At 33.2% G+C, this 14,242-nt stretch overlaps 1 protein-coding gene across 4 annotated transcripts in view; it reads left to right on the top strand.

The window, feature by feature from the left end:
* The first annotated feature begins 2,379 nt into the window (after positions 1-2,379).
* LOC124359256 (S-formylglutathione hydrolase) overlaps positions 2,380-14,242 on the top strand; it is a 37,628-nt gene continuing 25,765 nt past the window's right edge. Inside the window, exons 1-2 of one of the 4 annotated variants that reach the window (XM_046811853.1) lie at positions 2,380-2,503; positions 13,144-13,214. In XM_046811853.1, coding sequence (XP_046667809.1) covers positions 13,144-13,214 — 71 coding nt within the window. In that variant the 5' untranslated portion in view covers positions 2,380-2,503. Of the gene's footprint in view, positions 2,504-2,662; positions 3,017-13,143; positions 13,215-14,242 lie in introns of those variants that run through there. The other 3 variants (XM_046811851.1, XM_046811854.1, XM_046811852.1) reach the window with 3 other exon arrangements.

Below are 14,242 nucleotides of genomic sequence, written 5' to 3'. Positions count from 1 at the left end.
TGCCTTCTCTTTTTCCTCTTTTATTAGAATCTTCATCCATCATCAGGTTGCTATAAGCAACTAAAAACTGTTCTCTTTACCTCTGGTTTCCATGTATATCTATTGCTCTCTTCATTAATATCCTATGTGGTTACCATCTGGCTAAATGAGGAATTGTTGACAATATTTAAATTTAAACGATAGTTGAGATAACATTCAAACGACACATTGTTAGGTTTGGCCATCCAATACACAGTCCCTGTGAGAGATTGCATCGTGTTAAAATTGCCCAAATATTCTAGCACTGAAAGTGTTAAAAAACAAAATGTTTACAAACTAACTAACTTACATTGTTTACAAAGAATTGTTCTGCACTTTATACAAAACTACAATAAAAAAATGTAAAGTACAGTAAAAAATAAATACAACTTTTTTCACTAACCGGAAGTCAACTTTGCTTAAGTCATAGCATCACTTTTGCATCGCTACTATCGTATGACACAAGATTAACATGCACATAGATGAATTGTTGCTTTGTATCTATACCTTCAAGCACAATTTGTTTCCTTTATTTAGTACAATAAATAACTGCACATGATATATTTAATGAGATAGTAAAGGCGTATTCCGGCTGACGGAAGGAGAGTATTCCCCCAATTCTTGACGACCAGGCCAACCTGTGCAGCCATCTCCAGAATGCAGCAACCTCTATTGCCTGTCGATTGCAATCCTCATTTGACTGACTTTGTGTTTAAATCGCTAGAAACAATCAAATGTCCGCCGAGCGGATAAAGTACGTCCTCCAGATTGTCCAGCTTGTCCTTGAAATCAGCCACACTTTGATTGGTTGTGAAATAGCAGCTGGCGAGAGTGAACTCATCACTAATCACCGAAACCACGAAAGACACCTTCTGCCTGGTGGCGACTACAGCTCGATGCATACTGGAAGCCAAAGTGTTTTGACACCAACATGTCAGCTGTAGCACTGCCGATCATTCAAAAACGTTTGTTACTTTCTGGATAGCCCTCGTAACTATTACAGGAGTAACACAAATTAAATAATGAGATAGTTTCCTGGGTCGTGGATAAGTGTACAATGGAAGTTATTCAAAAATCGACCAGATTCGAGCAGTTTTAATTAGTATTACGCAACGCGAGAGTTGATGAATGTTTATTCTAGAAGACACGGTAGCGTGGCTGTAATGGTGCGGTAGTTAAGAATATTTGGCAAGAGATAAATACAGGTAATAAGGAAAAAATGATTTCAATCATCCTATTCAATCTATTCAACCGATTTAAAAAGCACAATTTCAAATAAAAAAATCATAACGTGTAGGTAATCGAAACCACCCATACAACGACTTTAACGTTATGGTTCAAAATAAATACGGTAAGAAATAAAGGATATACAAAAAGCAATTGTATGATGCAAACAATCATGGGCCGCAACAAGTCATTGTAGCTAGTAAGGATCTTATAAATGTTGGTAAAATAACTCATCATGACACAATTAATACTACTACTAAAACAACAAGTAAGCTGCCAGTTGAGTGCAGAGTATGGCAGCATATCCTCTAATTTACTCATCGTATCTAACTAAATACAGCGACCATAAACCGGGTATAGGTGTTGGGGGTATTACATTTTTTAACCCGCTGATATAATTGACGAAATGTTACAAGCTACACTTAAGAAGACATAGTAATAATTACATTACAAACCAAGAACTAGACAATGTTTACCCAGAAAACACAATTAATGCTTTGAATGCTATTGACCATGAAGAAGAAGTGATTACATGCATTTTGTCGCCCTCGTAAAATATCCTCACTGGGATCAATGAAAATGATGCTGAAACAGAAGAAAGACTAAGAGAAAGACTACACGATTTGCTAATTGATTGTGTTCAAAATCAAGTACACTCAATGGATGCAAGCAGTCATCCACCAGTTAGTGCGTGTGATACAAAGGACAATATGAGTGATAAAACTAAGGATATAGACATATTTACTGAATCTTAAAAAAACATTAGTAATTTAATTGATAGTTATGGACAGGTGGAGACATTATTGGGAATAATGCAATAAAATGCACAGTCCCTGGCTGCTAAATGGATCGAATTCGGACATTATTTAAATCAGAATGAAATTCATATTGCAGTTATTCAGGAAACGTGGTTTTAAAACATATAAGATATTAATTAAATAATTATAGTTTAATAAGATACGACAGAGATGATGGATATGGTGGTTAAGCATTCTTTATACATAATTCATTGGACTGGTAACTTGTTATTGCACTGGCAACAGCCATCGTATTGAGAGTTTAGGAATAAACATAATCTTGAAAAACTGTAACAAGTATAATATAATGATTTCTAATTATTATTGTTGAGTTGGCAATATCAACCCGCACATTTGGAATGATTACACAATCATTTAGGGTGATAGTAACTTGACCTTGGTTTTAGGAGAATTGAATATTCATCATATTATTTGGGGTTGTGCAACATTTTATTCTAGAGGTAGACAGATTTTTAACATCATAAGTAACAATAAATGTATTAAAATAAACCAAGGTACTCACACCTTGTCACTAAACGTATTTGAAAATTAAATGCACTTGATCTGGTATTTGTAACGTTACTTTTGTTTAATTCTATACCATCTTGGAAAGTGCAGTTAGTTGGATTCATGTGAGAGCGATAATTTCCCAGTTCAGATTGAAATTGATTGTACACATCATAATATTTGTAACAGACGTAAAAATAAAGAGCGCAAATTACAAGTATATACATATAAATGATGTACAGTTAAATTGAAATATGTGGCTCTATGGTATAAATATACCAAGCTCACAAGAAGAGATAAAAGAGACAAACCTAATGTTAGTTAAATGTTGGTTGATAAGGTTATGAAATTAGTTAAGTATACTTGGTGATTCGGTAGCGTAACGATAGGCCTAGCATTAACACAATAATTGTATTTTGTATAGGCTATCAGGAGTAGTTGATATTAATTCTATTTGAAACTGTAAAGTAAGTGAAGTTATCCTCATACATTTTGTAGTGTAGGATTAAGTTAATTGATAATATTGAGAGTCCCTGGTATTGACAGTTAACGCATTGGCTTATACATATTTTTACTATCAGCTCAACTGGAGTTATCATATTAAAAATGCTAAAAACGTAAGAGTTTTGTTATATGTTTATAAAAAATTTATTTTTCAAGTTATTTGGTTATATTTTATATCTTTTTGGATTAACATGAAATGGGCTTTAATAATAAATAGATAGTGATATATTTGGTCATAATTTAAAAATAATAATGCTGTACAAACCAAAAAAGTTTTGGAATTTTTTAAATAAAAAAAAAATTTTTTTACTCAAATAATATAAAATAAAATTCCCCATTGTTGCTTTTATTTTATTTGAAATGTATTTCTCTACCTAGCAATACTAGAATATGTGTATATATATATATATATATATAAAACAGAGCGCTTACTTTTTCTGATTCAATTATTTTGTATTTGGCTGTATCTGTCACATATGCGTTTAAATAAGCAAACTAACATATGATCGGAAGACCAAATACCTGTCAAATGACTTTTATTTATATTAAATTGTATAAATGGCAATAGCCTTATTTAATTTCAATAAAGATTGAATCACAAAAAGTACTTGCTCCGCCGGGAGTCGAACCCGTATTTGGTTTTTGGTCTTCCGATTATATGTTAGTTGCTTATTTAAACGCATATGTGACAGACACGGCCAAATACAAAATAATTGAGTCAGAAAAAGTAAGCGCTCTGTGGTGTAATGGTAGCACATTCACCCGGCAAGTGAGAGATCCGGTTCGACTCCCGGCGGAGCAAGTACTTTTTGTGATTCAATCTTTATTGAAATTAAATAAGGCTATTGCCATTTATACAATTTAATGTAAATAAAAGTCGTTTGACAGGTATTTGGTCTTCCGATCATATGTTAGTTTGCTTATTTAAACGCATATGTGACAGATACGGCCAAATACAAAATAATTGAATCGGAAAAAGTAAGCGCTCTGTGGTGTAATGGTAGCACATTCACCCGGCAAGTGAGAGATCCGGGTTCGACTCCCGGCGGAGCAAGTACTTTTTGTGATTCAATCTTTATTGAAATTAAATAAGGCTATTGCCATTTATACAATTTAATGTATTTATATATATATATATATATATATATATATATATATATATATATATATATGCATAGATTGTCATAATAAATGTTTTTTTCTAAATACTGAAATTCCAAGAATATAGATTTTTTTCTCTTGTAGTACACTAATATACTTATAGTAACATATTATTCATTTAAATTTCAATTAATTGTAGTATTGCAGTTTTTCTTATGTGTTACAACAATATTAGTCTAATTTATACTTACCTAACATTTGGTTGATAAAGGAGTAAAAAATAAATTATTTAGTGCTGTACTTGTTACGGAACGGTTCCGTGATATAAATTTTGAGCCCAGGCTAGCTGTCACGGAACCGTTCCGTGATACAAGGCCAATGGGTTAAATAACTAGAATAATACAGTGATTTTGACAGTGTTTTGTTAAAATTTTAGAAAACCGTAAAAAAATGTTGAAAACAAACCATACAGTATACTATATATAACTTTAATCAGAAGGAACTAAAGAATATTTTATTGTATCAAAACATACCTTTATAAAATCGGTTCTACAAAATGAAATCAGAAAATCTTTTTAATAACAATATATTGTTTCACATTTTAAAGCATGGCTCCATGACATAAGGAGTTAGCACAACATTTTTAATGTATGTTCATAATAATCGTAAAAACTGTAATCTTTTTTTTTTCTGTCAAATGTCTTAGTATAAGGAGAAATGTATGTAGGCTTCGCAATTTTGCACAAAAACAATTAGCCTATTTCATTATGTTTTTTTCAATTTTTCACCATGCACCCCAAGGGGTACCTAAAAAAAAATAATTTATGATAAAAGTTAAGTAATCGTGTGCCTGACTGTGTACACGATAGTCTGAGGTATTTATTTAAGCGTGGGAACAAATTTAACAAACCAACAAGACAGGCAAACAATAAAAATACAATAATAAAATGCAAAGTAACGTGTATCTCATTGGGCGCACAACACACTTTACATAAATCTGGTGTGTATCCAATCGGGAGGGAGCTAGGGATTTGTGAAAGAGATATGTCGTAATAGTGGTTTGGTAATAACCTATTTAGGTTTTTCAAGCTTCGAGGAAAGTTTTCGGGCAAAGTATGATCAGCAGACTTGGTTTTTATACCGTTTAGTAGATATTTACTTAAATCACTTCATATTGTTTGTCATTTTTCAAAAGGAACATGCTTAAAAAGTAAATATGAAGATATTGAGACTATATTAGCCTACATACAATAATTAAGTCTGAATGTCTGAAAACTTTTTATAAACCTTGTAAAAGGAACTAGTTGAATGGGCTGATATTAATGTCTCCAGCCATCAGCATGGGCTGCGGTATCATATGCTGCCCCACTCTGATGGCGGCGGATGAAAAACATCACTCTAGAGATTACTGATCAATAAAATATAACATGGTTAGAATACGCTAAACAGAGTAGTTGTTTTATTGTTTTATGAAGATAAGTATAGTTATCGATACATTATATTGATTTAATTTTTTTTTGAGGATTAAATACCTGAAATCTATAGCTCTTGGATATCCCAATAGAATAGATGAGATTTTATTAACTTTGTTGATGTATTTAGTATTATTTATTATTTATCAAGTATTATGTATCAGTTTATCAGCATTACCTTAAATTTCAGCATGACCTGGAACTAAAAACACACTGAGTTTGTTAAGTCTGCTCAAACAATCTTTGATTTCAATTCTGTAAAGGACAACAAAGCTTATAGGAGCACATATGAAAATACGGATTTTTTTTACTCCAATTCTAAAATTAACACTTACGCTCTCTTATAATGGCTGTAACTTTTGCTTGGAATAAAAAGGGGCACTTACCTATAAGAAGATAAAAAAACCCATACCAACATGTTTCCCTTCAATTCCTACACCAGTTTCTCTCTCTGTCCTAGATTCACCTGTGTACTCATCAAGATTACAGTGAGATTTCAAAATCCATTGGGCCAAATCTCTTTTTAAGCGAGGAATTTGTTTGCTCACTTCAAATAGTCTTGAAGGAGTATCTAGTTTTCACGTGATCTAACAGCATATAGAAAACCCCATCATTACTTACTTCCTGGATGATTCTGGTAGACTACGTTCATGATAGACTTTTGGGTGCTAAATTTTAATCTGAAGAATCTGCTCATCAGCAGTCTGACTAGATACATTCAGGTTCCTCTCACCACGGAGATCCTGTAACAGATTCTTGGTTTCCCTAAAATCCATGGACAACCCTTCTTGCGAGGGCTGAGAGTCCCTTACTCAATCCGTTTGGAATCTAGCAATGGCTTCCATTGCCTCACAATAGTCTTGAAGAAAGGTTTACTGGAAAATGTTGGCATTCCCCTATCCATCCTTCTGAGGGGGCACTCACTCTCTGTCTCTCCTATGTATTCAATTTTACAAGAACTTGTCATACTGTAAACATGTCTTTCGAATCCTGAGTAACATTTAACAATTTTGGTTTGGCTTTCACAAGACATCTAATAATGGTTTAATGTTATATATTCAGCTTATTCCCTTAATTTTCTTCTATAATCTCAGTACCTAAGATTTTGATATACATGAAGTATAGCAGTTAAGTTCTGGGAGTGTTTTAGTTATAACTCAGAAACAGGCCACACTGCATCAGTCCTTTTCATATATCTGGTAAGAGAGGATTTTCTTTTAGTCAAAGTTTGAAGTTGATAGCAAATTTGGTTTATGTATTGTACCCGTTTCTTAAAGTAATGTTTTTATTAGTGTTTTGAAAATGAGTGATTTACAATATGTGATATCCAATTTTTAGTTAAATCTTTTAAAAACAGTCTCAGAAATTTGTGGGTGGCATATAGAGGCCAACATATGTTTTGAATTGTTGAAGCGGTTTAAGGAGGGCTACGCATTGGTAAATTATAATTAACATGAAGTAGCTGGCCTAACCTTTCGTAAGTTAGAGCAATTGTTGACAGTCTGCATAATTAAAGACAATTAAAGACATTTATTTATCTTTCGGCAAGTCACATAACAAGCAATAGACATCGTCAATACTAGAAACTATTAGTTGACTAATTTGTCACAATAGTGTTTTAAAAACAATCCTATTAAGCAATAGTACTCACTAGCCTATACACAATCTAGACTAAGTGTTAAAATTAAATTTAAAATATTCTTCTAGGTTGTATAGTGGATTATTTACAAGCCATTCATGTAATCTCTCTGAAAATTTACGATGGTTTAAATTTTTCCAAGAAACTGGTAACTTATTGAAAAGCCTTATTCCCATGTTTTTATGGTAATTCATTGATTTTGAAAGTCTTAATCTAGGCAGCTCAATTCTTTCTTGGTTTCGTGTATTATGAGAGTGTATGGCATTTCTTTGTGTATAAAGATGCAGATTTTTCTTTATTACCATTAATACATCAAATATATACAAATTTACAACAGTTAAAATGTTTAATTGCCTAAAAAGAGGTCGACAGTGATCACGCGGATTAGAGCCAGTTATGATTCGTATAGCTTTTTTTTGTACAATTTATATTTATTTTTTATTATAATATTTTTTGTACATACTTTCGATCACGTCTGATTAACAACTAATCATTCATACGTTGTCTGATGAGTTAACTAAGAAACTGTTTGTAAAATGTTACTCAAAAACTTAAAAGATTTGTGTTAAGATAATGTAAAGACTTCTTAACCATGAACAGAAGCATATGCGAATGTCAATCTGCGAGAATTTGTTGTACCACATTCAGAGTGAAGGCAGAGATTGGAAGAGTTATGCAGTCACTGGAGTAGAGACCTGGATATTTGATTACGATCCCAAAACTCGTAAATAAAGTCAGCAGTGGGTAGAAAGGGCCGGGGAATGACTAAAAATTGAGGAAGTCCAAAGCATAACTCAAGGCAATCTTGATTGTTTTTTTTATATCTCCACCATTAATTAGTGTGAATTTGTTCATGCTGGACGTACAGTGACTGGACAGTTCTAGGTTAACCCTTTGACTAGTATTTCCACAACGAATTCGGGAGCACACTACATGCCACCTTTGGTGATCCCGATAGCCATGCGGGAAGCGCAATGGTACTAAACAGTTTTCACAATCACATTTTGTGATGAATAATCTCTTGCCAGAATAACATATGCGATCTAATGGAATGCATAAGAAACATTTTCAAGTAGTTTCCTTTGTTACCACTAGACTGCAGTTTATTTTTTTGTTTATTTATTTTCAGTTCCTATATACAATCATATGTTAGTATTTAATTAGTTGTTCCATGTAATCAGCTGATTCTATTTCTGTTTGTGTACAATTCTGTTGTTATATCTGATATAATAAAATTATGCTGTAACCTAATTTTTACTTTTTTGATTGACCTGATATTTTGTAAATGGTTTGTTGTGTTTACTGTAAGTAATTAATCGTGATTGTGTAATTACTGACTGTGTAAATGCATACGTGTAGTTAGGGCAAGTGTTAATATAGTTATTTATGGTGTTTAAAATGGGAAGAGAAAAAGTTTGGTACAAAAGTTTTGGTGAGTTTTTTTATGAACAAGGAAAATGACACCTAGAGTTATAAAAATAGCTTGATGCTGATGTGATAAAATTAACCAATACAAATGCAATAGCTTTGCAATTTAATAAATTCTTCTCCTCAGTGGCTAGTTCTCTTGATGCTGATTGTGAATTAGAACTGGATACAGTCACCACACATACCCCTGCTTCATCTATGGTGGCTCCTCTGTGTGTGAGGATGAAGTGGGACTTTTTAAGTTTCTCAACTAAAACTTTCAATGACATAAATGGCATATCAATGTGGCTTATAAAACAATGTGATCAGCACATTTTAAGTCCATTGACTAAAATCATAGTCAAGTCAATTCATCTTTATTTACATAAACTTTAAGTTTAGTAATTGCGTCAACAAATAAAGGTTTAGGTCTAGTTGTCTTGTTGGTTTTAGGTCCTCCTTCCATAGAATTTGTTTAGCGAGTAAAATGGTCGATCCAGTAGCCAGTTCTTGAGAGTTTATCTGAAGTGTTTCCGGTCCGTCATTTTCAAGTCTTCAGGAAGTGCGTTCCACATCTTGGCGCCAGCATAGCTTGGACTCTTTTCAGTTGCTGTGAACCTATGGCGAGGCAGGCAGTAATCAGATGCATGTATTTTGTTATATCGATGCATTTGTGCATAGGTCCTTGCTGCCTCTGGTACTTTGATGTGAACATGCATCACAGCTTCTAGGATGTATAAATTTACAACAGTTAGTATTCTAAGTTGTTTGAAGGAATCCCTGCACGTTTCCCTGTAATGAAGACTTCCCAGAATTCTTATAGCTCATTTTTGTAGAACAAGTAATCTTTGTATGTTTCCTGTTGTGGTGCCTCCCCATACGATGATTCCATATTGGAGGTGTGTCTCAAGCAGCGCATAGTAGGCAACTTTTGCTGTAACTTAAGTCACCTATGCTTTTCACTTCACTTGCCGTATTACATACAGTGCTGTGCTGATTTTTTTGCACACAAGAATCAATGTGTGGAGTCCATGAGAGGTCATCATCTATGGTTATACCTAAGTATTTAGTGGAAGTGACTTCTTCTAATTCAAAGCCTCCCTGTATCCTCTTTGTGTTTTCCTAGTTCTAACTGTTTTGTTTTTCTTTCATTGACAACCAATTCATTTCTATGGCAATATTGAATGGCCATGTTGCGTGCTATAAATGCGTTTACTTCGAGATCTTTTGGTAATTTTTCCCCTAGCAATACAACTGTGTCATCAGCATACATAAGTCCTTTACTGTAGTCTTGTATATAGTTAGGAAAGTCATTTGTGAAGAGGATGAATAAAACTGGACCCAATTCTAATCCCTGTGGGACTCAGCGTGAGATAATTTAGGTACTGATCTAATCTTTTTTATACTCCCTCTGCTTGTGTGATTTATTTGAACCACTTGGCTTCGTCTTGTCAGGTAGCTGGTGAACCATGTTTTTAAAGAACCTTGTATGCCAAGTGTTGACAGTTTCTCAAGGAGTTGTTTATGAGAGAGGCAATCGAAAGCCTTACTGTAGTCTAGTAAAATAGCTGTACATGTATCGCCTTCTTCAAGTTGGTCTATTATGAACTCCGTAAGACTAATCAAGGTTAATTTTCCAGCTAAGAAGCCATGTTGGTCAGGTGTTAATAAAGAATAGGTCACCAGATGTTCAATAAGTCTAGTTAACACTACTTTTTCAATCACTTTAGAAAAGGTTTAGATAAGAGAAATTGGTCTGTAGTTTAGTGCTTGTGTTGTGCAGCCTTGCTTAAATTTAAGGTAAACTTTACCTAACTTTAATGCAGACGGGAAGATTCCAGATTGAAATGATTTATTAGTAATATTAACTAAGGGTTGTATTAGTTCGTCTTCACATAACTCAACTATCTTTGATGATATTTCATCATACCCAGCTGACGTTTTTGTTTTTAATGAGCTAATAATCTTGGACATTTCTAAACTGTTGGTTGGCGTGAGTAGTAATGGTGTTAAGTTTACATTTTCAGGTGATGGAAGTGTGTGAGTTTTGTGTTGTCCATTCATATCTATAATCTTTAGAAATATATAAATCTATAAATGTTACTTTCGAAACTGGCACCTTCCCATCCTCACTCCAATTGGTACAAGTCGTACCTGTTTTAAAAAAAGGCGATCCAAAAATAGCGGATAACTATCGACCATTTTCAATTTTACCCATTTTTACCAAAATGTTTGAAAAACTGTTCCTGGACAGACTTCTTAATTTTCTTGAAAAACAAACTTTTGTCTGATCAACAATTTGGTTTCAGACCAGGAAACTCAAATTTTTGAGCAATCATACAACTTGTAGATTTTATTGTGGAAGGCTTTGAGACTCATATAAGAACACTCAGTGTCTTTCTTGATCTCTCATCATAAGCATTTGATACTGTTAATCATGGTATATTGCTACACAAGCTGGAAGGCTGTGGTGTACGGGGGACAGCACACCAGTGGCTCCACTCATACTTGAGCAGCAGAAGTCAACTTGCTAACTCTACCCAGCTTGTATATTTTAGAGACTTCATTTTACTGTCGATTTCAGTGTATATTGACACAGGGCAGTGATATACAAAGATACGGGACAAGAGCTCGGGAGTGTTTTCGAGCCCGACAGTATAGAACAGCAGCATTTGAATGCCTCCCTTCTCAAGCTGGGATCAAATTCGTTAACAGTCTCCCTGAAACACTAAATTTAGAAACAAATCCAAAAAAAATTTAAAACCAAATTAAAACACAACCTGGAGTCCTGTGATTTTTACTCAGTTGGCGAGTTCAAGAAACACAGTTGGGATTGATATTCGCAGCGGTGTTACAATCCTGGAGGTTGATCCCACAAATTTTGATTTTTGTTTTTTTGTATGTGTATGAATGTGTACCCGCGTGCAGCTGTATAGAAAGTCGAGTGAATAGATTTAGTTTCTAAGATAAATACTGTAAAAAATTGGTATTATTCACTATTGCGATACAATGTAATATATATTGTCAAAGCAATAAATATATTCTTTTGTACTCTATTCTAGTCTGTATGATGTGGTGAAGGCTCAACATCCTGCCTTTTATTTTTATTAATATATTCTTTACAACTGGTATCTTACAAAACTGGTCGTTGCTCTACTTCCACAATAAACTTCTTTCCACTCCTTAGTAATGGTGAGTAACGCTGCTGAAAATCCCCCCTCCCCCTCTGGGGCATTACCTAATTAAGTGAAGGCCCCATAAGAACAGATTTCAGTCCTCAAAATGTTGTGTTTCCTTTTATTGTATCATTTAAAATAGAGAATTTTCGTTATCCTGTTATTCCTTCAAATCATCCATCATCAGTTGTGAATATTTAACTAAGTATTTGAGGTGGTTTATAAGTTTTTGTTGGGGAATGAGGAGGCTGGAAAGGCAAATTATATGACTATGATAGTTCTTAAGTTTACTCGGCCAATGTCATAACCAATATTTAAGGTTTCTGGTTCACACTGTATTGAAACATAGCTTACACAATAAAATTCTGGAAATATTTTTTGACTTTGTTGTGATGAGCCATCTTCAGACAAAAGGTGTCAAACTAAAACTGTCCATAATAAGCATTCATCTGTAAATATCATTGAAAGGGTTGGAGCTTTATCATGATTGGCTGAAGCTTAACTAACCAACAATCAGTTATGATCAGCATGGCTTCTTTAGTAAAGGCTTGTCAACTCTCTTCAATTTCATAATATCTTCTTTCAAACGTTTTTATACGGAAAAATTGGCCATAGGAGAACACAGTTTCAAAGCCAAACATGCAATAGAATTCAACGAAACAAAATATGTGTAAGCATTTTCTGTAATCATCCAAAGATAATAAGCAAAACTTTTAATTAATCAAGAAAAATATAACTTAAAAAATGAAGAATTTAATTATGTGAGCACGTAGATGTTTGTTACATAAGATTAGATGTGTAGTAAGGAATCATTTTATTTATTCATATGGAGTGTAAAACAAATCAAGAACAAAGAGGTTGTATTTTATTGTATGACTAACTTTGTTGTCTTTATATACAGATATAAATAACAGGAATCTCTTTAAAATTCTTCAAATACTTTATGCTAACTTGTGAAGAATTAACTTGCATATCTATTGTGTTTTAGCAGTGAGTTACAACACAAGGTTGTGCTATGTATAATGTCATGGTGGCTCTTGTGTTTGTGTTATAACTGTGACATTAAATTTCCGATTATGGTTTTGACACCCAACTAGCTTTAAGTAACTCTTCAATTTGTATTGTGTTTCTTGACTTGTCAATGATTCTGTACTTTTATTATGTTTTACCATCTTAAGGAGAGTGCATTTAACATTTTGACAACTCCATGTTATAATTGTATTGTAATACAACGATTTAAAATGTTCATAATGTCATAAATGCAATAATAACTCAATTTGTATTATTGTTTTCAGATGTCTTCATTGAAAAAGATATCTTCAAATCGTAGTTTTCAGGGATATCAGCATGTCTACTCTCATGATAGGTATTGCTTTGTAATCTAAAAAGTTATTAGGCTTAATTGTTTAGAATAAAAAGGTTGTTTCTTTTAACTGTAATTGGGTGTTTCAAATTTGTTTATAGGTTCCAAACAAAGATAACATATACAAATATATTTAAAACACTTTGTTTTCCATCTTTTTGTATCATTGTGTACTGTATTTAACACCTTCCAGCCCAGCCCTACCTTTTTGGTAATGAACAAAATCTTCCAAACATGTTTCTTTAAAGATTAATGCTTTGTTGAACTTCAGTACTTCTCTCTTTGTATTTTCTAAGTGATGTAATTTTTTTATGATGCAGTCCTTAACGTGAGTTAGTTTTTTGGAAAATTGTATTTATGTTTGACGATGTCTCTTGTCAAACTATGTTACTGTCTTCTAAACCACGTGACCTCCACCGTTCTTTATCATGTTCGCCTTTAAATTGGATAACGCGACAATGTTGTTCCTGTTCTTTGGTAGGATATTCTTTATCTTGTGGTCTTCTTAAATATCCGGGATTCTTGTTTTGTGAATAATTATCACACCAGTTTTTATGATTTTGATAACCACCGTTTGGATTTTGATTAGACATCCTATAATTGTTTTCTGTTGTCTGACTTTTAAAATTATGATTTTCATACTGGTTGTTATTGTGTGGCCGATAGTGTTGAATTATGTCAACATTTCTTTTTCTATAGCGATTGCCATTGTTGTGTTGAAATTCACGATTTAGTTTAAATTTTGATTGTCTCTCATCGATATCTTCGCGATCAAGTAGCTTCTCGAAATCTTTGATAGTGACTACATTTTGTTCCCGTCTTGCATCTTGAATATTTTTATCAAAGTGCTCACAAAGTATAATGACAATATCTTCTTCGTCTAATTTTGGGGTTATAATCTGCATCAAAAGAACTCGATCAATAATACAATATTCTGATCTACTCGTTTCCACCGGGTCTATATTTTTCATTGTTCATCATACGCCTCCGAATGCCATTCTGTATGTCACGGTTCCAAAATGTCTCCAACA

Source organism: Homalodisca vitripennis, chromosome 4, assembly GCF_021130785.1.
Source record: "Homalodisca vitripennis isolate AUS2020 chromosome 4, UT_GWSS_2.1, whole genome shotgun sequence".
NCBI classification, from domain to species: Eukaryota; Metazoa; Arthropoda; class Insecta; order Hemiptera; family Cicadellidae; genus Homalodisca; species Homalodisca vitripennis.
Note: the sequence above shows the minus strand (reverse complement) of the source record. Positions and strands in the feature narration are given on the sequence as shown.